Source organism: Opisthocomus hoazin, chromosome 4 (genome assembly GCF_030867145.1).
Source record: "Opisthocomus hoazin isolate bOpiHoa1 chromosome 4, bOpiHoa1.hap1, whole genome shotgun sequence".
NCBI lineage: Eukaryota > Metazoa > Chordata > Aves > Opisthocomiformes > Opisthocomidae > Opisthocomus > Opisthocomus hoazin.
This window is the reverse complement of record NC_134417.1, coordinates 65784434-65811550: the sequence shown is the minus strand read 5'-3', so window position 1 is coordinate 65811550 and position 27117 is coordinate 65784434. Positions and strand designations below refer to the sequence as shown.

Here is a 27117-nt window from a genome sequence, read left to right as displayed (position 1 = left end):
AAGCCTCCCCCTGAAACCTGCCAGAGGTGCCAGAGCTGAGAGGTGGATATACAGATAAGATGTTGCATTATAAGGCTTTTCTTGAGGAGATCCTCAGCTGCGGTGGCCTGTGAAATACCCTGTAAGCCACTGTGATGGAAGCTGAATGGGAGGTTACCAAACAAGTAAATGATTCCTTATGGTCCAGTATCCAGTATACCTACTACCTGCTCTTAGACGAGCCCTGACCAAAAAGAGCGTCAGGGTGACCTGAAGTCATCTGTCTCTTCCTCCCACGGGTAACACATTCTTTCACAGGGTCGCTGCAGGTGAAGGATCGAATTTTAGCCTCACATGCTTAGTTAATACCAGATGTCTCACTGAAAAGCATTTTTGTAGAGCTTTATAGTAATCCTCAAAGTTTCTGTATTTCTTAGCTTAGAGAAAAAGACTTCTGTTTCGTTTTTGAGTTGCACAGTGGAGCGGTTATTTTTTCTAAGGTGTGACACTAAACTGTCCTCCAGGGAATTCATTTCAAGAAGGATTAGTGCTGTTCTATGATGAGGTCTAATTTATTTCCTGTATTGTTCTTGTAGACAAGCTTATCACTGTCAGAAAAACAGTGAACTAGAAAAACACCACTGAAACAAGAAATAAAGAGGTGAGTCAAGACAGCAAAAGGATGGAATTCCAGTATCTATTCTGTACCATTTGTTCAAGACATTCATTAAACGACCTAATGGGCACCCAAAAAATAAATCTTGGCTTCCAAATATATACACCTCATGTACTGGGAAGCATGTATATTTGATACTGAAACATACAACTGACACCTCAAGACTCTCTTTAGCGGGAGCTAGTGGATCTGACAGTGTTTGTAAGAACTTGTCAAAAAAAAAGACATTGCATCTCTACTTTCCACATTTTAGTTCAAACAGACAGAGCCCAAGTTGCGAAAGTTATTTATATTGCAATTGGATCCAGCCCAAATGTTCATGCACTAGGGACTACGCTAGGGTTTTTCATAATCCTTCTGCTATCCAGTTACTGAGAATGAAGCTTGCTTTATTTCTAGTGCTGGGCCCTTGCTCTTGAATGTCTGTAACACACCTCCTAGTTGGCAGCAGTGCTTTTAAATCAATTTTTTATTATATTCTGACATTATGTGCTTCTGTTTTAATGCTACAGAAAATAGGGTGCTGCCAGGATTCAATGCATCCCACATGTTCCAATTTTGTTTTCATGCGAATTTGACCTTTGAAACATAAAATTCCTATCTAGCAGTGTGCACATATGTGAGCCATTTCTGAAAGTGGGGAGAACAGAGCTCTGATTCAGCTGAGTGGAACATTCCTATATAATGATACTCAAAGGAATTTCAAATTAACTAGTGTGTAAATTTATGAGTCTGTTTTATCAAATAAATGTTCTTTTTCATAATCAGAGATGGTTGCAGTTCTTATATTCTTTTTTTTTTATGTGGAAGGGATGAGAGGTAGCCAGCGCACTTACATTTTATTTGAAAAAACAGACGATTGCCCTTTTTATGAACTAAGTTCTGGGAGAATTCTTGCAATTCCAGTGAATTGTTTTTCCTTGTGGCACCTTTGCTATCAGGAAGTCATGCAGAGACTAAAGATTCAAAATTTTGTGTAAGCAAACAGGAGCAAAAAATCAGGGAGAGAGATGTTTATATACTTCATTTCTTTTTTTTTCAGTGTACCCTACACCATGTCTAGTGTGGATGCACTGAACTAAATCACAGAGGTGACTATCTATTTGGATAATGCATGCTTCTGTGCAGCAGTCACACACTGCAAAAGCCACAGCTGCTCACCATTTACAGAAGTAATATGCATTTTCCCCCATAGGATTAACACACCAATCTAGGTACATCATAAAAAAGAAACTTACCTATTGTAAAGTAAAAAATACAAATTAAAATCTTATCAGATTTTTTAACTCTTGGTTTTTTTTTCAATTTTCTGGCAGAGACTGCTAGGTAAGCACTACTCTGAGCAGCCAGATTTGATGGGCAACATCACACTGCAACACAGTCAAACCTATAGATCCAGGCAAAACTTTTCATACAAAATTTGATGTGAGCAGGATTTGCCCTAATTGTGTAGTGTTACTTGCAAAGAGAGCTACTCTACAGGGTTCTCCTAGAACAAGATGCCACTTCTCCGTAACCTATGGATATGGTGCCTTCTGAATCTACACCACAACTGGTTATTATGAGTAGAAACCTCTGCTTGATAGGCAGCTCCTAACCCTACGTGTCCATCAACAAACAGTGCTGCAGGCGGAACAGCAGTGAATTTGCAGCCTGGTGTTCACACTGTGTGCAATGTCAGGAGACCCGCCTGGCCTGCTCCTATGGGCTCATGGCCCGCTGCGGGTAGAAGTACATTAAGAGCACTTCCAGATCACACTATCTAGTTTAGCCTTATCTCAAGGAAATCCATTTCCTGGCTTGTGGGACCAGTCAGACCTCTTTTTTGGTCCGGAACCCAAAGCACAGTAAACGGGTCCACTGGGAGATTCACCTCAACAGCACATTTCCAATCCAGCCTCAAGCACTCATGCAGATCACCCAAGAAGAGAAGGCTGCGGGGAGACCTTGTTGCAGCCTTTCAGTACCTGAAGGGGGCCCAAAGGAAAGATGGGGAAAATATTTTCAGCAGGGCTTGTTGCGATAGGACAAGGAGCAATGGCTTTAAACTAAAACAGGGTACATTTAGACTAGATATAAGGAAGAAATTTTTTACCATGAGGGTGGTGAAACACTGGAACAGATTGCCCAGAGATGTATTGGAGGCCCCATCCCTGGAAACATTCAAGGCCAGGTTGGACTGGGCTCTGAGCAACCTGGTCTAGTTGAAGATATCCCTGCTAACCTCAGGGGGGGTGGGCTAGATGACCTCTAAAGATCCCTTCCAACCCAAAGTATTCTATGATTCTATGAGTTTGCTGTGGCTGCCTGAACGAGACTGACTGCACGTGCTAAGGTCTGGCTCCTTGGGCTGTATCACACCCAGCTCCCACAGCCACAGGAGGCCCTGTTAACCTGAAGGCACAGCTTCCCTTGCATCCATACTTTGCAACAATTTGGTTCTTAGAATGAAGCTACGTAATTCTGACAATTTTTGTGACAATGGAGATGACTTGATGGAAATGAGGAAGATACTTTTAATTTACATGACAACTCTGATCTGACCTGAAATTGTCAGAAAACACATGAGAATAGTGGCAACAATTTATCAGTTTGTCTTTGCCTAATCTTTTGCTGACTTCTTTATACATAATGAGTTAGGATAAGAGTTTATATTACTAGATATTCCATTATACTATTTCCTGTTGTAATGAAATACTGTTAAATTATAAGATCCTCACCTCTTGGTCACAGCTGTTTCACTTTTTGCTCAGTCAAATTCAGGTTGAAGTGACCACAGAATCACAGAATGGTAGGGGTTGGAAGGGATCTCTGGGGATCATCTAGTCCAACCCCCCCTGCCGAAGCAGGGTCACCTACAGCAGGCTGCACAGGACCTTGTCCAGGCGGGTCTTGAATATCTCCAGAGAAGAAGAATCCACAACCTCCCTGGGCGACCTGTTCCAGTGCTCCATCACCCTCAGAGTGAAGAAGTTCTTCCTCATGTTCAGCTGGAACTTCCTCTGCTTGAGTTTGTGCCTGTTGCCCCTCGTCCTTGTCCTTGATGGGCCTATTGCCACTTTTACTATTAATTGGTAATGTTCAGCTAAGATAACACAGGTCATATTCCTCCACAAAAAGATACTACCAATAAACCTCCTTTACTAGTACCATTAACACAGTTCAGTCCACAGTTCTGGAGGGATGGTAACACTTCTTGTGCTGTTCATGGTTGGAGAAGAGACTGACAAGTAAGGATTTGATGTCTTAATAAAGGAATATGAAAAACTCACTTCAATTGGTAATGATGTATACACTTAGAGCTGAAAGTGAAAATTGTAAGTACTATAATAGCTAATCTATGATTTAATTAAATATATGTTATTGTATCACAAGAGTTACAGTGGTTTAAGAATAATTGTCATAAAAAGACTAGATCCCATGTTCTCCACTGCAAAAACTGGATATATTTTCTTTTACTTTACAGCTTTTTACCTCTTCCACTCTAATGCATTTTATAATACTTCCATCATTCATTTAGTGCAGGGTCCTGCACCTGGGGAGGAACAACCTCATGCACCAGTACAGGCTTGGGGTGGACCTGCTGGAGAGCAGCTCTGCAGAGAGGGACCTGGGTGTCCTGGTGGACGACAGGTTAACTATGAGCCAGCAGTGTGCCCTGGCTGCCAAGAAGGCCAACGGGATCCTGGGGTGCATCAAGAAGAGTGTGGCCAGCAGGACAAGGGAGGTTCTCCTTCCCCTCTACACTGCCCTGGTGAGGCCTCATCTGGAGTATTGTGTCCAGTTCTAGGCTCCCCAGTTCAAGAAAGATGAAGGGCTACTGGAGAGAGTCCAGCGGAGGGCTACAAGGATGGTGAGGGGACTGGAGCATCTCCACTACGAGGAGAGGTTGAGGGAACTGGGCTTGTTCAGCCTGAAGAAGAGAAGGCTGCGAGGGGACCTTATAAATGCCTACAAATATCTGAAGGGTGGGTGTCAGGAGGATGGGGCCAAGCTCTTTTCAGTGGTGCCCAGTGACAGGACAAGGGGTAATGGGCACAAACTGAGGCACAGGAAGTTCCGTCTGAACATGAGGAGGAACTTCTTCTCTCTGAGGGTGACGGAGCACTGGAACAGGCTGCCCAGGGAGGTTGTGGAGTCTCCTTCTCTGGAGATATTCAAGACCCGCCTGGACAAGGTCCTGTGCAGCCTGCTGTAGGTGACCCTGCTTCGGCGGGGGGGTTGGACTAGATGACCCACAGAGGTCCCTTCCAACCCCTACTATTCTGTGATTCTGTGATTCTATGAGCTGAGTTGGAACATTCCTAATAATTATACAGCCAAAGAATTGCTTGCCCCAGCAATTACATGAACTCATGATTATAAGAACAACAGGGACTTGTGACCCACTTTTTGATCTTTGATATAAGCCAGGCACTATGATTTTCATAAGTGCATTTCTGTGTACCTTGTGTATTTGTGATACTTTTGCGAAAGAGAACCACAAACGTTGATTTTTAAAATTCCAGTTGTGAGAAATTTCACTGCAATTATTCTAGTGGTTTCCTTTCACTTAAAAAAAAATCTTTTATTTCACTTTTGGATTTAACTCGAATTTCTTCATATTAAATCCCTATATTCCCGCTGAAATTCTGATTTATATTTCTGGGGTTTGTAATCTTTCAACCATGGCATTACAGTGGGAGATCATCTTATCTGATTACCTGACATGACCTTCCAATTCCTTTTCTTTGGGAAACACTACTTTCCAGAATTATGCATTTAGGAAGCAAGGGGGAATTCCAGACATAACGATGTCCCTAGACATTCTGTAGTCATAAGTTACATTTTTATCAATCTCTGTCTTAATTATTTCATACATGATTCTAGGGTTTTAATGAAATGTTCTTCTCTAGTACCAAGAAAAACGTCTCATAAGACTCTATTATATCAGTCTGATATCTCTATTTGAAAAAGTTATAATCTCATATTAAAAAATCTAATTAGCTTAGCTGTATGTATTTGCTGTATAGAACAACATAACTGAAATTACTTTTAGTACTTTAGTAGTTTGTGTCATGGGCCAGAACTTGCTCTACTTTATGTGAAATGTCTTGTATTGATAAGCAGTAATTCAGGAATAGGAGCACAAAGCCAGGTTTCCCAGATCCCATTGTCAGGCCATTCTATGGTCTTTCTAAGGTCAGGTCATTCTAAGGATCAATGACCCTGAGTTTCTTCTTTAGTGTGGATATGTTTTCAAGAGGTTCTTGTTGTTTATTTTAAATGGGAATTCTCATGTTCTGGGAACTGAAGTTGAAAGTTCATTCTGTTTGGGAAAAAACTTCTTTGGACGATATTTATTTTGCTTTCTCCTGCAACAGGCTGCCTGTTTCCGCTTTCACATATGTAACAAGGAAATCATTAATAAAACCACTCCATGGGATATTTTAAAGCAATTTCTTCTGTGATTTTACTCGTAAGTCTATTTTTTCCAACTTCTTATAGCACAGGAGTTATGACTTTTTAGGTGAATTACATATTGCTTAGAACGTTATAACACTTCAGCTATTCTGTGTTTTATGAAAAAACTTGGATGTGTTTCAGTGCTATATTTCTAATCCCTTTATCGGTCTTGTTTTGGGTTTTTTTGTTGCTGATTTTTGCCTCTAAAATAATATTAGTTTTAGATGAAAGTTTATAGTCTTCTCCTAGGAAACCATTTCTAGAAACTTTAAAAATATCTCACTAGTTCCACATAACCAACATTTCCCCTGATTACTTTGGAGCCTTGTCCCTTGCACTTCTGTAGGAGAAAGGAAGCACATAATTATTATAATTAAGTTCAGCAGAGAGGAACCTGATGAGGTTCAACAAAGGCAAATGCAGGGTCCTGCACCTGGGAAGGAACAACCCCATGCACCAGTACAGGCTTGGGGCAGACCTGCTGGAGAGCAGCTCTGTGGAGAGGGACCTGGGTGTCCTGGTGGATGACAGGTTGACCATGAGCCAGCAGTGTGCCCTGGCTGCCAAGAAAGCTAATGGGATCCTGGGATGCATTAGGAGGAGTGTGGCCAGCAGGTCGAGGGAGGTTCTCCTTCCCCTCTACACTGCCCTAGTGAGGCCTCATCTGGAGTACTCTGTCCAGTTCTGGGCTCCTCACTTCAAGAAAGACGAGGAGCTGCTGGAGATTGTCCAGCGGAGGGCTACGAGGATGGTGAGGGGATTGGAGCATCTCTTCTACGAGGAGAGGCTGAGGGAGCTGGGCTTCTTCAGCCTGAAGAAGAGAAGGCTGTGAGGGGACCTAATAAATGCTTACAAATATCTCAAGGGCGGGTGTCAGGAGGATGGGGCCAAGCTCTTTTCAGTGGTGCCCAGTGACAGGACAAGGGGCAGTGGGCACAAACTGAAGCCTAGGAAGTTCCATCTGAACATGAGGAAGAACTTCTTCATTCTCAGGGTGATGGAGCACTGGAACAGGCTGCCCAGGGAGGTTGTGGAGTCTCCTTCTCTGGAGATATTCAAGACCCGCCTGGACAAGGTCCTGTGCAGCCTGCTGTAGGTGACCCTGCTTTGGCAGGGGGGTTGGACTAGATGACCCACAGAGGTCCCTTCCAACCCCTACCATTCTGTGTGTGATTCTGTATTAGGCAATACTCTGCCTGTGTTGGATTCTGACCTCCACATGGAAACTCCAGCATCTAGAAACATCCTGGGTCTTTGGATGTATGGAAAACCTGCAGATTTGCATCAAATCTGGGGATAAAGCAAGAACCGGTTTGTATCTACCATGGCAGAAAAGTCTGTTGTAAGCTTTTCTTCTAACTGAAATGGAAAGCGGGAGATGAGATTGCAGCATTTTGTCATACACATTACATTCTAATCTAATGCATTTTTCGGAAGATGTTTGTCTACCTTGTCTACTAGTCAGGTGCATGTACAAGCACAAGTACCTTTGGTCCAGCATCTCCCATGCCCCTTGGGCCTGCTGGTCCTGGGGGGCCTGCTGGTCCTGGAGGTCCCTGGTACAGCAGAGGAATAAAGTATGTTAGTAGTTATCCTAAAAGAAGAGTACTTATGTTCTTCAACAAAGAAGAGAATTTCAGCAATAGTTACTAATCTCTTTGGTTTTGTTGTGTTTTGTCAAGTTCTTCACATTTCTGATGCGTACTGAGCAACAGTCATCCTCAGTCCCAGGCAGAAACCTGAAAAGACTACCAGAGCGGTGGAAAAAAAATCTAGCTCTTGACTTAAGAACATCAGAGTTGTTCTCAGCTCAGAGAAACCAGTGAGAAGGCAGACATTGCTCCACGATTCATACACTGTAGACGTTACACATCTGGGATACCAGAGCTAACCCATCTTAATTCGGGGGTTGGGTAACCCTAACATACTTGGGTGTACTTGTGTTTGATAGTCTGTTCTCCTGAGCTCTCTGCTCAGTCCACCACAGCCCCTTCAGCTGCCCTTCATACTGTTGGAGGCATCCCCAGGCTCCCTTTCAGTATTCATAGGGCAGATGTCTTTGCCCCATCATGCTGCAGAGACCTAGCTACATCAACCTTGTCCGCGTCTGCCAGTGGTTTACAAAGTTGGTCTCTCCAGCTCATGGGGCATGGAAAGGCAGCCCAAGAAGGGCAAAGATGCACGCTGCAGCACAACAGAACCTTCACACATTTCATGGACGTGTACTCATGTGTCAGCAAGAAACACAACCAGTTTTTACTGAAGCCTGAGACTGAGTTGCAGAGAAACATGACTCTTATGGCAGTTGCAGATGGGAATCCTAGAGCAGACATGATTTCAGGAACACTACTTCAGAGCAAAGCTCTTTTTTTTTTTTATTGTGTAGTCACTAATAGAAATGCAGGAAGCATATACACAGAAGTTTGTCGTCCTGTGACTGGGCAGACTACAACTGGGTTTTGTATAGTTTTATTAATCAATGGTTACCAAACCAGGCTTCTCTTGAATTCTTTGATTAATTAAATAAAAAGTTTTCAGCTTCTCACTGACCTCTTTGATTCTGTATCTACTAACACTGCTTCTTCATACAGTTTAAACAGATATTTTTACTTGTAAAGCTTAAAACTTCAGTTCCTATGAGGCATTTTAAGGTCTACTAGAAGTTCGTCAGCCATCTATTTGCATCACTGTCTTCTTCATGATTGCCTTTGCATTTGCCTTTCATTTTTATTCGGGATGACAGTATGGTTTTTTCATTTGTTTGCATGTCCTCTGTTTACTGGGTCTGGGTCCGTTACTGGCACTGCTTGAACCTCCAAGGAGTCTTGAGCTGGTCTAGTGTCCCTGTGTGCTGTGAAATGTGTCAGGCACATGGCATTACACCAGGAACTCTGAGTGAATTCTCTGAACAATTCTGATCCCAAAAGACCTGCCCAGAATCAGTTTGAATGACAGGAAATTGGAGCTGAGCCGTGATTTACTTGGAAGCACTCAGGACCCGCTTCAGTGTATTTGGGAGTGTCTTTATGGTTCTAGTTTGAAATAAAACTGGATTACAGACATAAAGAAAATAGTGCTAATGGAAGTTTGACATGTGGTGGTTGAAGGATGGCAACGGTATATTCACTTATAGTGAAAGGTTGGTCAAACATGTCTGTGTGGCTTTGAATGACTGAAATTTAGGATGATATGCCCTTGTAATGGAATGTGCCAGCTGGAATACTCAGGCACTAATTCCCTCTGGAGCTAGACACCAGAAAAGCAAGGAGGGGTGGAAATCTTCAAAAAGAGGATTTAACCCCCAGGTGTGAAAAGCAGCTGAAAAACCAAGGAATTGAAGACTGCAAGATTTGGCCAAGCAGATGTTATTAGAGATCTTGAACAAGGAACAGTAAAGAAAAGGGAGGGAGGGAAGGAAAATAATTCAAAGCAGTGATTATATTAAACATGTATGAGCAGCCATGAAGATTTTTATGGAATGACACAGTATCCCTTTCATGATGCTGAAAGGAGAACAGTTTATATCTGGTGCCTGTGGAACTGGCACTGTATCTAGGACAGGAAAGGACCTCAAAATATATATGAAATATTTAAATTACCTAAAGGATGAAAGAGAAGATTAATTGCACTTAGTTAAGTAACTAATTTTTCTTTTTTTTTTATGAACACAAAGTGCAGAATTAAAATTGCACTTACAGCTTCACCTTTGTGGCCATCGCCTTTTGCTCCACGAGGTCCAGGTAGTCCAGGTAGTCCCCGGTTGCCCTAAATACAAAATTGTAAGTCAGGCATTGTGCCAGTAACTGGATCATCACAATGTAACAATATTAACAAATACATAAGGAAACTATTTAATATCCTTTTGGAAATACAGAATATCAGTTACTAGCTCTTGCAATTTGCTTGTGAAACTCAGAAATTTTTGTGCTTTTTTATTGTTGCTTCAGTTGATCAAATTAAGACTTCAGAAGACTAAGAGTTCTCATTAGGAAATTATTAATTTCTAAATCTGTAGTTGCACACAGAATCTTGAGAACATTGACTTTATCTTCAGCCAATACAAAGTTAAATTTATTTTTAAAAAGTTAAACTTTTATGACTTTGGGGGTAAGTCCTGACATTCGAACTATGAATTTAACAATACTGAAACACAATATGCCACCCTTAAGTAATCATATGCTGCACATTCTGTGCTTCAGGTAATCACATTGGTTCTCTCATACAGTAACGCAAAACTGCATTCTACAAGGGAAAGAAGGAAAAGAGAGATACAAACAGTTATAAGAAATATATAATTTGTCTTAGTTTATCTTAAAATGCTCTGTATCACGAGACAATCACTCCTTCTGTCGACTCTTCCACTGAGTCCCACTAAAGATTTGTGCAGTTGCAAAACTTCAATGCTTCCTTTCACAATCAGAAGAAAAGCAAACAGCAATCTTTTCATCTTCCCTCATTCCAGTGATCATTTTCCTGACATTTAAAGAGAAAATTAACTGAGCTTGCAATAGACTATTCTTCACAGAACCAATAAAGAAAACATATTACTTTGAGGTATCCCTCAAGATATGCTGGCAATCGGTGCTGTAGATGTCCACATGGCAGCATTGCCCATCAGAAATCCTTATTGATACTTGTAGGTCACACATCCATCCCACTCCTAAGCACAGTATCTATACGGCCATACAGGGAGAAGTGTATACCCTCCACTCAGTCCCACAGAACCAAGAAATGTAAATGGACTCTCCTGTAGAGTGTTGAAGGGTCAGTTGTTAATACGCATACAGATAACATATCCTGAAGAATAAGTACATAGAAATAGCAAACATTTCCCTGTCTACTCCAGTACATATAAACTGCTAGAAAAAAGAAGCAAATGACTGAAACGTGCTGTTTCATCAGTGCATTGTGCCTGGAGATTTCTGCAATAACACCATGCTTCAAGAAACCACGAATGAAGTCCTGATAGCAGCTCAGATCTCAGTGGCTGGTCTGTCTGAATACAGTGTCTATGACTGGACAATAAACTGACTCATATTCTAGACAGATATCCAACAAAACCAGACTTCAAGTCCAAATTTCCTGTCCCGTGAATGTCTCTACCATAGGCACAAGTAATCAGATCTTCTTAACGAGCTTAGCCCTGTCAAGGAAAAACGAAAGAGCTGTTTTGGCTCCGCTAAAGATGTACATCACAGGTTTAGGTTAGGAGGCAAATGGACAAAGAAGACAAGGTAGACTCTATGTCCTGGTTAAGATGAAACCCTGAAACCCCTTTAAGATGGAATTTGGGATAGGGATGCAAGTATGTCTTATGGATAAACAAAACCATACAAGGTAGATCGCTCCTGTATGAATCTCTCCTATTCTCCAGTCCAAAGGGATAGTTTCACTGGAAGACTTTAAACACAACATGATCACCAGATCCAAACTGCATCAGCCCTGGAAGATGTTTCTTCAGGTTTCCTAATTTTCAAATGATAGAATTCTAATCCAGTTCTGTGAAAATTTAACCAACAAATGTGCTTCTAGTTCATAAATAGCTTTATGATGTAAAGCCAATTTTACCTCTTCCTCATTTTTAATATCCATAGTTCTTAAACTGTAGATAAAATGAGAAACATTTTAGAAATGTTTAGCAACATTTTTTTTTTTAGCAAGAAGGGAAGTCATGGCTCATGAGTGCATCTCTATTTTTACTTCCAATTCTACTACAATAAAATGGCCATACAGATGTTTTCATTTTATCTCAGCAGACCATTGTAAATACCAAATACATGTTAACACATTCTCTTCTGTAAGAATTGGGATTTTGTCAAGTAGCTGGTTTTGCCATTAGTAACACAGGTATAAATCTACTTAAGTCAAATCTATGGCTAAAAAAGACACAGTTATCTGGTCCAGATTATTTAGTTTTAATTTTTTTAATAGCTGCACCGAAAATAAACAAGACATGGCCCAGGAGCAATTCTGTGATTACTGTTTCCCATGGTTTTGTGGGGTCTGAAAAAGACAATCACAGCGATTCACTCTAAGTCAGTGCACTGGCAACAAGGCAAGTGCCATTGATGTCACAAATGGCACGTGAATTAATTCATCTACTTTACTTTGCCAACTTTTCCAGGGCAGGTTTTAAAGTAATTTTCTGTAGCAGTAATATAGAAATAGTTGCTTCTACACTCTTCCAAAAAAAATCTCAAACAAAACAAACAGAATATGAACATAAATCTTGTGTCCATGGTCGTTTTTAAGAAAAAAAAGTACTGCCATAATCAAAACCTACATGATTAAGTATACAACTGGACAATTAAGTCATGTTCACTTCTTTTTAAAAGAAAAACAGGGTGAAGCAGCAGTCTAGATTATAGACAAAGTAAATAAATTTAGAGGTTTTGAAAATTCAGAAATACAAGCTACCAAATGCATGTGGGTCCATGTGCTATTCAGCATCCTCTGGTAGGTGTACTGGTAGAAGTCTGTCAAGCCAGAAGTAAAGCATTATTGGTATTCCTAAGATGTTATCACACAAAAGCTACTGCATTAAATTGCTTTATTTTGAACTACATTGTATTTGGTACACATAAACTAATTGGTCTCTGAATTTCGGTCTATCAGCTATATTCCCAAGAAATGAAACAGTGGAATTAAGTGGAACATTTTATGTGCAGTCATTGTAAAAGTGAAAAAAGAAGAGATTTACTAAGAAGGTTCCTGATTTCAGTCTGGAAAGGAGATCACAAGAAAGGTACCTTTCCCAAACACTGAAGGAAGTCTTCTTGAACTATTCCCTTATCACAACTGGCAGAAGGCTTATAGAAAGTTTCAACCCAGATTGTGACTGATAGAAGTACAATATCATATCATAAAATGCATTAGAGAGGAGGAGATAAAAGCTGCAAAGCAAAACAAAAGACATCCAGTTTCGGGAGCAGAGGACATGGGATGTGTTCTAGGGACTGTGCTTTGCAGTTTGCTTTTAAATAATATAGAAAGGCAAGTGGCACTGTTTTTTAATGACACCATATTATTCTAATTAGTTAAATGAAAGGCAATTCCAAGGAGCTGAGGAAAAACCGTGTTTAAGGGTTTGAGTAATTTGGTGATAAAATATCAGGCAAAATTCCATGCTGACAACTGTAATGCATTATGCAAGGAGAAAAAGCAGTCATAACTTTCGGTACCTAACAGTCATCCTGAACTACTAGGAGAGAGAACCATTTTTTGAAAAGATCACTTCACTGTTCAACAGTGACAAAACCCCATAAATCTCATCCTTTGCAAATTAATCGAAATCCTTTTCTTCTAACTTATTCCCCATTGGCACAAGGATGGTCCTTGGCCTCACGTTATTCTTCGAGCAGCCTTACAGTGAACTCACGTGTACTACAGAGGAGAATTTTTCAGTCTCTCACTCTTGCAAAGGCTGCAATCTCTGTGTTACCACCGAATCCTCAGTTTTATCTTGTGTGTTGATCTTGCTAGTTAACCACTAAAGGCTTGAACAGTGAGCACAGCAATCCTGCTACAGACTACTGTACTCCATTCTTGGTGTTCAAGATAAAAACGTAAAGGATCTAACCAAGTAAATCCTATTCTGTCACCCATATGTAAATAAGTACTTCCAAAAGACCTATTTTTAAAATTCTTTATTTTGGGTCTTACTTATGCTTTTGAATGTGCAAGGTTGGTAATACTGAAACTCCACTGTTAAAATAACTAATACCTCAATTTATACTCAGTAAAGAGCATATTGCCATACAGAGGTATAAAAGACCACATGAGATAATGAAAGGAGGAAATGAATTTGAAGAGCTACCTTCCTAATGAAGACTTCCCGAGGTAAGTTTGCAAGGTGAGGTACACTGGACTAGTTATTTATTCTATTTTTTGTTTCTTCTTCAAAAGACGGTAAGTTTGTTTTTAAAAATTGACTTAACCTGGAATGATGGAAAAGTTGAAGAACTGGTCAGTTACTTTCCTGAAAAAGTTGCTCAAGTGGTTTCTACATTTTCACAGGAGTTTTGCATATGTCTCGTGTTTCTTTATTTTCCAACTTTTGTCTAAAAACTCCTACCGTTGGTCCCATTATTGAATTTCCAGGAAGTCCATCATCTCCTGGTGGCCCCTTGGGTCCTGGATCCCCCTATACAAAAAGAAACAATTCCAAACCCATATTCATTATTTTCAGTTTTAATTTCTGAAGTTTGAGAGAAAAGAACAAGTATTCAATTATTGAGCTAGATAATATGAAACCAGTATTACTAGAGTAAGATTTTACCGTCTTGATTATGACCTCTCTTATACATTTGCTTCTCTGCAACTGCGTCTAAGAGTTTTTTCTGCCTTGATGATTAACCTGATGACTTTAGTTTTCAACTGAAGGTTGAATATCGCAATTCACTTTCAGTAGCCAGCTTCACCTGTGGCTTCTGCCTACTTTTGCCCACACAAGCAAGGCTGCATAACCTTGTTTCTACCAGAGCAAGTAAGAGAACAGCAAAGAAATTCAAAGACAAGTGCTGACACAGAGTATGTTTAGAAAGGCTACAGATGCAACGGCGCAGCACATTGAAATTGCAAGCTCCATGATCTGAAGACCTGGAAGAAACCGAGTTTTTCCTCAAGTACAACTGTTTGGTAATCTTAGCTCTGTCAGTGGCTTTCCTGGAAAGTAATCATCAGGCTTAGAATTCAAGTTCCTCATGTTATCCCTTCATAGAGCAAAATTTGGCTCCTTCTAGTGTTTAATCTATGGCAACAGATGTTTTACTTTACATTAAGGATCTTGAAAATAAAGTTTCAATTTTCATTGAAACTTTTGCAATTTTAACACCAGCGAGAAAGACAGGCAGAAAACATTCACTAGGGAATGCAGATCAAATGTTCTGTCAAAACCACTGTGCCGCTGTAACTATGACAAAGGAATATGAGAAAAAACAGCTATCTAATGTTACTGTCTCCATATTAGTAACAGCATAATTGTTGTCAAGGGAAATAAAACTCTAATCCCCAAACGTGGGTGTAGCTTAAAATTAATAAATTTCCAGTGGACACAACCATGGCTGGCCAGGAGTTAAGACCTCTATCAACCACCCACTACTACACCAAATACTTAGAGATGTACTAAAAAAGACCTCAGACCATGATAACTCCCAGCTTTGAAAAATATGTAGATTCCCTGCATTAGAAATTTATAACATCTGGCTTCACTCCTGCAGATACCTGGATGTTCCAAGAACACAATTACTAGTAATCATTGTACCACTTGCATTTTATATTTACCCAACAACACTTGTTTCCTCATGTCAGCCACTGCATGTAAAAGCCCTCATCTAAAATTTAGTAAAGAGTTTGGAAAAACTCCTAGACTCCAGTAGATTTGGGCTCATGGACAGTCTGCTATGAAAGTGATACGAACTGTACTGAAGAGAACAAAATCAGAGTGAAAAAGGCAATAAAGTCTAAAAAGTTCTTATTTTTCAGCATGAATTTTATCAATAAACAATCTTGACTCACTGGTCTATTAAAAAATGTCACAGTAACCAGGAAAATGTGAAGAAACGAAACCTGTCTTAATACAAGTTGTGCCTTATAGCATGACACTTACATTTTCCTGACAAAGTTTGGCACATTATTACAGTTTTAAACTGACATAAGAGATACGAGCACCCCAAAATCCTATCCTTTCTTTCTTCTCTGCGGTTGCATTTTTACTCCAGGTGTACCCTGAGCTGCTTGTGTTCCCTTCTTCCTTCCTCCTCCACGCACAAACAAGTCCAAATCACATCCTAGCCCTCTGTGATGTCCTTTTGCCAGGCTGATGAGTACATTGCACATACAATAACTACATGTGCTTGGGGGGGGGCACATATGCTTTTCAGGAAGAAGAAAAATGGGGATGAAATTACCTCAGAGCAATAGGATGTATGTTAGTGATTTTTCTACCCCCAAAACTATCACCGAAGATGAAAAGCATCAATTTTTAATTTTTAAAGTTAACTGACATGTTATAAAAAGAGCAACTATTTTATTCTTAAAATAAAAATAGGGTGGTAATGAATTTTCAAACGTTTTTAAAACCTTCAAAGTTTTGCTGAATCCACTTATTTTACTCAGCAGGACCAGTCCCACTCATTTCAGGTACATTTTCCCCATAGAGAAAATGAGGTGGATGTAGCTCTAGCTGTCTCGTACATGACATTTCATTTAAAGTAGTATCTACGGGCCAGCTGTTCACTTGGAAGTGATGTACATTCACCTCCAAAAATCAGCTAGGCTAGCATATAACTCCCTAGAATTACACATAGACACATTTCTGCAGGGATTTACTGCCACATTCAGGACACCTTTAGTCTAAGAAACAAAATGCATAGTAAATTTGAAAAAAAAAAAAAGACGTCAAAGTGATTAATTTCACAGGAGGGGCCAAACCACAACAGGAATGTAATAAGGATTTTTTTTTTACTAAAAAATGGTTTCAGGAGGCAATAACACCAAGTTCAGCATCCTGTTAATGGGCCTCCAAACCCTCTCTGTTAATTCTTAGTATTTTTCAGTCCTTATTTCTAAAATTCAGTCATCTTTGTTACTACAACAAGGAATTTTAACTTCTTTAACTTCTATTCTTTTAATTTTGACAAAAACGTGCATTAGAAATTTTCCAATTTCTGCTCTCCAGCAAACACATATCAGGTAATCACCTTTGGTCCAGCAGGTCCCTGAATAGATGGTCCAGCAACACCAGGTGGTCCTCTCTCTCCCGGTTCACCCTGTTACAAAATGGTATCATCTAGATTTAAACAGACAGTTTCATTTTCTGCACAAGTGGTAAAAGTTTTTTTCAACGTTTTGTATCATAAAAGTATCTACAATATAGACCTATCTACAAAACAGTCAATACTTGGGAAAAAAACATAAATCAATTTACCATTCTTGTGAAAGCTGGTCCGAGTTTCATGCTTTAACTAATCACTGATTGAACCGTGTATTTAATTTTTTAATTTTAATTAATTTTTGTGTCCGCTTACAAAGCCAATGGAATAACCAGAACACTTGCATTATTTCAATTTCCTTATCATTCAGAGCAACAGTAGCTCACAAAATATTATAACAGGAAGCTAATGTTTCAAAGTGAAAATTTGCAAAATGCCCATGGTTAGAATCACTTGGACAACTTAAATTTAGCTTCTCTGTGCTCATACTTAACTATAGGATCTGTAATTTTTACCTGTTCTTTTTCTCCTTTGGACATTTGTGTCATTCAGGACAGAAAATGGAAACATTTCTGCTTTTCCTTTGTTCTGTTAAGTCTCCAAGCATCAGATGCTTGAGAAATTTGCACATTACATAAATTCCACAGATTCTTTTATAAAATACAAATTGGAGGATTATCCTGGAGGAACAAGCTTACTTTTGGTCCAGCTGGGCCTTGTACTCCTTTATAACCAATCAGTCCTTGGGATCCTTTTTCTCCAGGGTCACCCTGATGAAAACAAACCTTATTTTTAATGACAGCAAAGATTCATTTACAACTGGGAGATACAAAAAGAACCAAAACCACAACGATAATGACGCCCATAATTTGAAAGGTATTTAGATGCTCCATTCCAACTGAAATCCAACTCAGTTATAGAATATGCCCCAAATGTCCTAAATCTAACGAGGTGGGAGATGAAAGCTGTCTGTCTCCTAATACATCTTTCCAGGCTTTTAATTTCATATTTAGGTATCTGATTAGTCACCTAATTTCTCTTAGCTCCTTTTCTCTCCCTATCAGTATACTGAGATAATTTGCCTCCTCTTAACTTTAATGAAAACTCTGTACTGAATTTGTAGGAAATCTCTACTGCCCAATGAACTTCAGAGTCTATGTTCATAGTCTGATATTGCTGCACCTGTTCAGGCTAAGGAACACACCTCTTTCTGTTACATTCTTTTAAATCACCAGTTAAAATATAGTTCCTACTTAAGATATAATGAATGAAAAAAATTGGCCAGAATCTGAACTCTTACAAAACAGGTCCTTTGAAAGTTTGTAGTATTTCTCCAGTGTGCATGTCAAGTCATACCTTTTGGCCTACATCTCCTTTGCCAGGGGGTCCTTCTGGGCCTCTCGGACCTTGATCTCCCTTTTCCCCCTAATAGAGATTAGATGGTTAATTAATTTTCATGTAGCTAATTTTATTGAATCAATAGACTTAGGAGAAGCAATGCTTGCATAAACAATTTTCCAAAAAATGTCAGCGAATATCTGATTAATTTTTTTTCCTGCAAAAAATAAAGTACTCTGTCTTCTTAAATCCCTTCCACCTCCTGCATTCATATTGTTTACACAGACAACTATAGTAGTGCCATTTGCAATTGCATCAATCTTTTGCAGGAAGAATTGCATGCAGAGACTCATATGAGGAAGAGAAATGCTTGTAAAGTTATCAGAAAAGGTCTTGGTTAACCAATTATAAAAAAATAACTTATAAGAGGCAGTAATTTTAGGCAACTCTGTAGCCAGAGGTTAATCCTGGCTGTAAATATTTGCCAGAAAGATTACTTCAAATAATTCACAAATAATCCACATAAAACGTTCTATTAAGGAACATTATCTACAAAATATTTATGCATAATATAAGTCAGATTAGTATATTAGAATGTCTGTAGGTAATTCAGAAAGTGAAAAGTAGATTAAAATGAAGTTTAAAAATCCATTTCTGATTTGAGCTGTTTATGGAAGTGACATTACAGAGCCTGCTGCTGATAGGCATCAGTCTGGATGCCACTTCTGTGAGACAGCTTCACACCTCTAAATAACTGCCCTAACGTCACTGTGCTGCTCCCTGCAGGCACCAAGCTGTTCTTTGCACTGTCCTGAATACCCAAGGTAGCTGCTCAGTACTAATATTTTCACTTATAATGAATTATGACAGTGAAGGTGATAGCACCAAGTTGATCATCAGAATAAAGGCAATATGCAAGAGAAAACCCCCCAGCATTCCCAAGTACAAAAGCCACTTGTAACTTTAATACAACATTTACAAGTGGTTTCAACCGTTTGTGATGGTCTCTGTACCAGGCTGACAGGTTTCAGCCACAGCTCACCATCCTGCTAGATGCCCGAAGTCACATCAATTTGAGCATGACTTCTTGGTGTCAGGAAAAACCTGAACAGGCTGTAAGGAACAGGCTAAAGATGCAAGCTATCTGTGAATGGTGAAATTTAACGGTAATCAATAGCCCACAAAAGGCAGGGCAGCTAAACCACTTGCAGATTCAGATGGTAGCCACTCTTAGTAAAGTTTGTTGGAAGCATCTCAGCTAGCCTAGTGTCTTTTCCCTGGCAAAAGCACTTGGCACATGCCCTCCTCCAGGATGAACTCCTGGCCATTGCATACCTGCAAATAACAGTTTGTTCTTCTTTCATCTACACCTTTTACATTTCCTTACCTTTTTCCCTGACTTCCCAGGATCTCCCTGCACCCCTTTCTCTCCTGGGAGTCCTGATAGACCTGTATCTCCCTGAAAGAAGAACAAATAATTATATCTGCATACTTCAATAAATTATTTATTCTGTAAAATGGATCTAACAGTGTGTTAAAATATTAATTAATGATATAAAATATTTTTGCTCAAAAAGGTTGTTATTCCCAGCAAGCTAAATATTCTATAGAGCCAGTAATTTTTGCTACTCATACAATCTAAAATAAGTATTTTAAATTTCCTTCCAAGCACCCCACCTGCTTCTTAAATCTGAGTTTTGTATTAAATAAATTTACAGTTATTCAGTGAGTAAAAACATGACTGAATGCTGTTGGTTATTCTGTGCACAAGAACAATATGATACAAATGCAATTTACTCGCAAAGTCAAACATCTGGGACTTAAGGAATGGTCAGCCAAAAATGCCTAAATGGAGTTGTTGACTGGAGACTAACACCTCGCTGGCTGTACAAACTGGGCTAGGCATTACTTTTAAGACTGCCCACAAAGAGTTGAAAATATCCATAGGAAACAGTCCTGTCAAGCGCTTCTTCCACGATCCTGGGAAAAATCACCAAAACCAAGATGTCTAGGTCATCTTACCCAAGATTTTGGAAGCCCTACTTAAATCATTAAGGACATGGTATACAGTCTTCGAAATGGCAGCTGAAGAGCTGCAGTCAAAGTTTTCAGTATTCAACAACTATTCTAGCAGGTAGGCTGTACGACCACCTCTGTCATACAGACTTTTGGGTTTTCTTCACATTATTGCAGAGGAACAGAGGTAGTAACATTTCTAACAGGCCTTAGAAATACCTCGTCGCTAGATTAGAAAAGATGGGGGAAAACTCTGTTCCAGTTATGGCTGCAGCTATGATTTTAGGAGAGAGGGAGGGAGCTCTAGCGTAGCATTTTGATTTTAAAAGCTAGAACTGCCAAGTTAAGTGAGTATCTGTCACTGAAATTCCCTCTTATTTTGATCATAGTCAATTTATACAAAAAAATCTTCTACGTACTTTATCAGCAACTAGTGAAAGAAATAGAAGACCCTGTAAGGAGCAGTTAAAAATAAAAAAAAATAGGCTCACTTTAAGTCCTCGTATGCCAGTTCCTGGAAGTCCTGGTTCTCCTTTTTGTCCAGGTTCACCTGGTTGACCCTAGTAATAAGAAGTCTTTTGTTTAACCAAGAAACACAACGTAGCTTCATTCATTACTTCCATTATTTCACTAACTGCTTTACACATAGAAGTGGACTTGATGATCCTTACGGGTCCCTCCCAACCAGAGATATTCTACGATTCTATGATTCTAAGTGGTCAAGTTATCAGACAAACAGTTTTCAACTGGAAAATTCTGTTCTTTAAAAACCCCAGTAACTTGTAGGACTGCATCTATGTTATTCAACCTTGCAGTGGGCAGAAAGTCTAGGTGAATCATTTTAACTTTCTCGTTTTTGTTTTAATACATTTTATTTTTTACTTTATACCACTATATGAAAAACTCTTTGGTCACTGAATGAAAAGTGAGTCCAAATAAAGAAAAATCAGAATGTCTGTGTAAGAGAAAGTTTTACCCTCACAATTCTTCCTTCCAGTAGTTCTAAAACAGTTAAAGAAATAGGAATCCCATTTTTCAATTCTGCTTTTAAAAATACTTTTTCACACTAGGAAAATTGCCCTCATACTTAACATGTTTCACAGCTATTTATTTTTCCTTACATTAATATTATCGCTGCTGTAACTGCTATTTCCATGCCAAAGTAATGCCCAGAAGAAAATTACTGTGTTTCTCTCTGCTTTTGCTACAGTGACTAATGTCATCCTTTTGTAAATCAAGATGATTACAAAGCACACTTCTGCTTTACAGTTCATCAGTTCATTCCACTTTCTCTCCTTAGTATTTCAGCAATTCCCTTTGTCTCCTCTTACGATGCTCACCTGACATTGTATTGCTAAGGGCTTAGGCTTTGACAGCAGCAACTGTTTGCCCCACTTTCCTGTTTGCTTCCTGCTTTCCCTCCTTCTGTGTTGCAGTGTCAGCTACTGAGTAGACGTAAGCTCTTTTTTCTTTCCTAGTGTTTCTACCTCTGGTTTTGGTTCTTTCCCATGATGACCACTGAAGGTTGAAGGACAGGCTGAAGAAGTGGTTGGGTCCTGGACTTTGGTCACAACAACTCCACACAACACTAGAGGCTTGGGGAAGGGTGGTTGGAAAGCTGCCCGGCAGAAAAGCACCTTGGGGTGCTGGTCGACAGCCGGCTGAACATGAGCCAGCAGTATGCCCAGGTGGCCAAGAAGGCCAACGGGGCACCCTGGCTTGTGTCAGGAATAGTGTGGCCAGCAGGAGTAGGGAGGTGATCGTGCGTCTGTACTCAGCACTGGTGAGGCTGCACCTGGAGTACTGTGTTAAGCTTTGGGTTTCTCACTACAAGAAGGACATCGAGGTGCTGGAGCGTGTCCAGAGAAGGGCAACGAGGCTGGTGAGTGGTCTAGAGAACAAGTCTTACGAGGAGCGACTGAGGGAGCTGGGGCTGTTTAGTCTGGAGAAGAGGAGGCTGAGGGGGGACCTTATCGGTCTCTACAACTGCCTGAAAGGAGGTTGTAATGAGGCAGGTGTTGGTCTCTTCTCTCAGGTAACTAGTGATAGAATGAGAGGCAATGGCCTCAAATTGTGTCAGGGGAGGTTTAGATTAGGTATTAGGAAAAATTTCTTCACTGAAAGAGTGGTCAGGCATTGGAACAGGCTGCCCAGGGAGGTGGTGGAGTCACCACCCTTGGAGATGCTCAAAAAACGTGTAGATGTGGCACTTCGGGACATGGTTTCATAGGCATGGTGGTGTTGGGGTGACAGTTGGACTTGATCTTAGAGGTCTTTTTGAACATATGATTCTATGATCCTGTGACTAGCCTTAAGTCTCAAAACCATCTCTGGTTTACAGGTAGAATGCTTTAGCTGAACACAATGTGTATGTGGCACGAAAATTGTTTGATATAAACGTGTCTGAAAGATAATTTGTCTATAAATTTGTGTTCCTTTAGAACCCCAAATCCACATTCACAAGGGTTAAGGGCTGACGCTAAGCAAAAGCCATATGCTCCATTTGGGGAACACCTTGATTTTCCCTCAAATAACACCGTGGATTTTCCTCAAAGATTCAAAAGTGAATTGTTATCTCCAATGAAGAGTTACATTTCCATCTCATCAAACACACTGTTGGAAGGCCTGGCCAAGATATGTTGCTTGTTGTTTCTTGCTGGTGCTATTTTTAAAAAATACTGTTAGAATCATTACCTTTGGACCTGGCAGACCAAAACCTTTAGATCCTTTTGCCCCAGGATTTCCTTGTGGACCCTGTATACCCTACAAAGCAAAATAAATGAGTCAGTGCATTACACTCTTCCACATCTGAAATTCACCCCATGCCCATCTTTCAGTTAATAATGATTTTATCTTATCTTTAAAAGAAAACAATTTGCTTGCCTGTTCTCAGGCTTTGTTCTGAGATCTTTATTTTATTTTTCCTTTGTCACTATCACTTGGATTTCACTTATGTACCCAAGTGTAATGACAATTACTGTTTAAGTACAAAACAAATGAGAAGTGTCTCAGTATCTGCATCTAAGCCCTGATTCATTGGGATAGTATGGTCGAAGCATGAACACTTACCTTCTTTCCAAAAAGTCAAAACCCAAACCATCTTTTGGGATGTTTCAGTTTTTCTGTACCCAACTGCTAAAGACTGTGTTCAAGCTTCAAAGGGCTTGAAATTCAGAAGTGGTGGATTCTTACCTTGTGAAACTTTATCTACAATACATCATCATCCAAGCAATTAATTTGATTTATATCCTGTGCAAATTATTATGCAGGTTAGACCAAATTTCTGTTTGCTTGAGTCTAAAACCACACAAATCAGTTGGAATCACTTATATTTACTAGCTTTGCCTAAAGACTAGTTCGATACTTCTAAAAATTAAAAATAACTGAGATTTTTAATGTCTTCACATCAAAATTAAAGCTCTGATACAGTATAAAATGAAAACTACATGTAAATGCTCATTACATGTCCAAAACGTAGACTTACTTGGCTTCCTGGATTGCCTGTTCCTGGTGGTCCTGCTGGGCCCTGTGGTCCTACTTGGCCTTGTTCACCCTATAAAAAAGTATTCCCAAGAGCTAAATCGCAATGGTCCATGCTAGCTGATTAACATATTTAAATGAAATAAAGAGTAAAAGTCCCCAAGCTGTACTATCTTGAAGTTTCCTGCTTCTATTTAAGTTAAATGTGTTTGGAATACCTGAAAGTCTGCCTATGGCAACTGATCTAATAAAAATAATACTCCTTCCTACCTACAAACTCTATCTCGTTTATAACATTAGATGATCACAGCTGTAACTTTATTATTAGAAGGATCCATAGCTTATCTTTACATACTGAGATTAATTTTAAAGATTTTTTTCTTTTTTAATGGAAATGTACACAGTTTCTTACACACACCCAGAGGAAAAATTTGCAAATGTAAACAGAACAGCTAGAGAGTATTTTTGAAAAAATCCTTGCCATGTGGTATTGTAATGCTATCGTACAGCTCTTGGGGAGGGAACAGAGGAATGACGGCAGAGGGAATTATGGGAATAGGTGAATATGTGGGGAGGTCATGTGGGTATTGGAAGTGGCACAGATCCATGAAGGTGTCAAAGATGTGTGACACCAGTCCCTAGAAAACAAAAAATAGTTTCACTTATGCCAGAAACACTTATTTACTGAAATGGTCCCAAACACTTACTGCATTCACTGCCAATCACTGCATTCTTCCTATACAGACATGGGGAATAAGATGACTCATTCCTGCACAGGTAACCAATTTTCCTCTAACCAAGGCCTCGAGCAAGATGGTCTGGCAGGTGCCCACCAAGCATATCTGTCACAGATAGGCTAAATCAGACCCCACCACACCACCTAGGTTGGTCTGAAGATTTTGGAGAGCCATTTGACTGGGCAGTGAGGTGAGTAAGTTCAAGTTAAACTTCCCACATCCACAAAGCACTCTCTGCTGATTAAGCTGTCAATAACTTTGGATGGGAGTGCTGTCCTCTCCTCTATACACGTTCTATGTGCATAGAATACAATCCTTAGTGCTCTCAGTCAACATTAGCTTACGCAGAGTGTGGGGCAACAAGGACAGCAGGAGTCGTGGGGACAGGAGGGAAGGAAATGATGGGGAGTAGGAGGAGAGCTATAACACTACATCATGAGAAGGAAGATCTGGAATCATTGACTCTGCTCTGTAGGACATCTGGGCATGTTGCATCAGCCACTCTCTGGGGGTGCACAAGACACAGACTGGAATCTCATCAGACCAAGGGAATTAGAATTGTTCTGGATACCTCTTTGGGGAACTGGACACCAAAAAGTTAACAAATTTCAAAAGCCAGTGTTTCTTTACCTGTTCCAGCTCCGTTAGATTAATTGACTCAAAGGGGTTTTAACATTTTTAAAATATTTAGATAAAATTTGAAGTACTTTGAATACAGTATTTCTGAAATAAATTGAGCAGGAAAAAAGTCCATTTCTTCCCTCATACTCCCAGCTGCATAGAATACAATCCTTAGTGCTCTCAGTTAACATTAACAGGTTCAGCTACCGGTATAGATGACTGTAGCCTATGGAGCTGCACAGAATGGTGTAGTCTGGTTCCTCAGATTCCAGGTAAAACATACTTCTGTATTGTTGTGATAGTGCATTAATAATTCACCATTAATTTTACTATAAATATTATTAACTATAGATATGATTAGAAAAATACTCTGTGCCTCACCTTGTCACCTTTGATTTGTTGACCTGGCAGTCCAGGAGGACCAGCTAAACCTTCAGAGCCTTTTTCACCCTAGAAATATGGGACAGTTTTGTAACAGTATTTGGGAATTTGTAAAGAACAGCATCCTGGACAAACTGGTCATCACAATGCGGATAATCACGAAAAAAAGTATTCCTCCACAAACAAACAAGAAGAATAATCAATGGCATTATCAGTATTAAATGATTCAGTTACAATTCGTAACATGCTTCATCTGCATTCATTGTGTTGTTGAACACAGGACTTCAAAAGGAGAAAATGAAATACTATGAAGAAGGAAGCTACATTTTGAAAATGCTTTAATATGTTTGTTGGTCAGAGAGAGCAGTTCAGAACCTGGTGGAAGGACATGACTAACATCTTTTCCATAAAAGGAAGAAAAATCTTCTTCACTTAGTAGTTCAAGGCTCTAAAGAATCTTGAAGCCACTAAAAAAGAGGGATACATTTTGATGGGAAGCCCAGTTGTGATTTAATCATAAATCTTTGCTTGTTTGTACTCATTTTTTTAAAAAAAAGGAATGTTCACATATATTAACCTAGTAAGTGCCCTTAATGAGGTAACTGTCCATAGAGACTCATACAACCCATCTTTAGTTTCCCAAAAATGGTAAGACAGAATGAAAATGGTTCCTGAATGTTTTCTTCCAATACAGAACATAAATAGCTAAGTAGTCTTTCCTAAGGCAGTGTATCTTATTTATGCTACCAAAAGAAGGTATCTCATTATACACATTATACAAACATGAGAATCATTAACTTACTAGTGTTAGAGGGACTGTACAGCTTTTTTGTAATTATCATGACAGAGTTTCTGAACTCAGAGGGATATTCAGAGAGCACTGTGATTCAGAAGACCAAGATCCATCAGCTGACGTTTTGTACCAGTGGAATGATCAGTGTTCTGAAATAACTTAGACACTACTGCAAATTTGGCCCACAATGTTAAAATAATAATTTCCATAAAACTACCTTTTGGCCTTGAATGCCCTCTCCTGGTAGACCTTTCTCACCTGGCAGACCATCAGGGCCACGTGGTCCCTGTAAGAAAAGAAAAATATATTCAGACTATGTCAGCAATTCCATATTTTATTGACATTTTGTCTAAGTTGCTAGTATAGGTTCTTGCAACTGTTATGACACTGGTAAGTAAAAATGCTTCTGTAACAGCCATCTGAGTCCAGACAATTAAAATGAACTGTAGCAACCCTTAATTGGAGTATTTAGATTAGAATAAGCTAATGCTGAAATGGTGTGAATTACATAATTAACGTCTGAAGATTGTACCCTTAAAACTCAAATGAACCTTTAGTTTTTTTATAATAAATATGTTTACCACTGTGTAACATATTCCCTATAATTTCATATAATTTCATTATTTTCATAATGAAAATCATTAATTTGAAAGTAGTTTTTTTGATACAAAATGCAGGTTAAACACAAAATTAGAGAATGCCTATTTTATTATAAACAAGTGGAGAAAAAACTGTTTTTGTAATAGTTTCTGTTCTTCGACAAAATTCGGCTATCTTATCATTTAAAGCTAATAAGGAGTTTTTAAGGATGATCATTAATAAGTAAAAAGTTTCTGCTTTTTTTTGTGAGAAAAATAGTCTTTTATGTCCACAAAGTAACTTTCAAAAATACTATTAGAATGAATCTAAGACCAATCTATATCGGTGGCTTCTTAATTA

The 27117-nt window shown here is 39.3% G+C and overlaps 1 protein-coding gene across 2 annotated transcripts in view; it reads right to left on the bottom strand.

Moving 5' to 3' along the window:
- The window catches only part of COL28A1 (collagen type XXVIII alpha 1 chain), a 79578-nt gene that overhangs the window by 20229 nt on the left and 32232 nt on the right, over positions 1 to 27117 (bottom strand). For both annotated transcript variants that reach the window (XM_075419297.1, XM_075419295.1), the window contains exons 14-25: positions 26396 to 26464; positions 25386 to 25454; positions 23651 to 23719; positions 22861 to 22929; positions 20658 to 20726; positions 19538 to 19609; positions 18169 to 18237; positions 17511 to 17582; positions 16801 to 16869; positions 14175 to 14243; positions 9797 to 9865; positions 7588 to 7656 (exon numbers count right to left, since the gene is read on the bottom strand). In XM_075419297.1, the coding sequence (XP_075275412.1) occupies positions 7588 to 7656; positions 9797 to 9865; positions 14175 to 14243; positions 16801 to 16869; positions 17511 to 17582; positions 18169 to 18237; positions 19538 to 19609; positions 20658 to 20726; positions 22861 to 22929; positions 23651 to 23719; positions 25386 to 25454; positions 26396 to 26464 (834 nt within the window). The remainder of the gene's footprint in view (positions 1 to 7587; positions 7657 to 9796; positions 9866 to 14174; positions 14244 to 16800; positions 16870 to 17510; positions 17583 to 18168; positions 18238 to 19537; positions 19610 to 20657; positions 20727 to 22860; positions 22930 to 23650; positions 23720 to 25385; positions 25455 to 26395; positions 26465 to 27117) is intronic.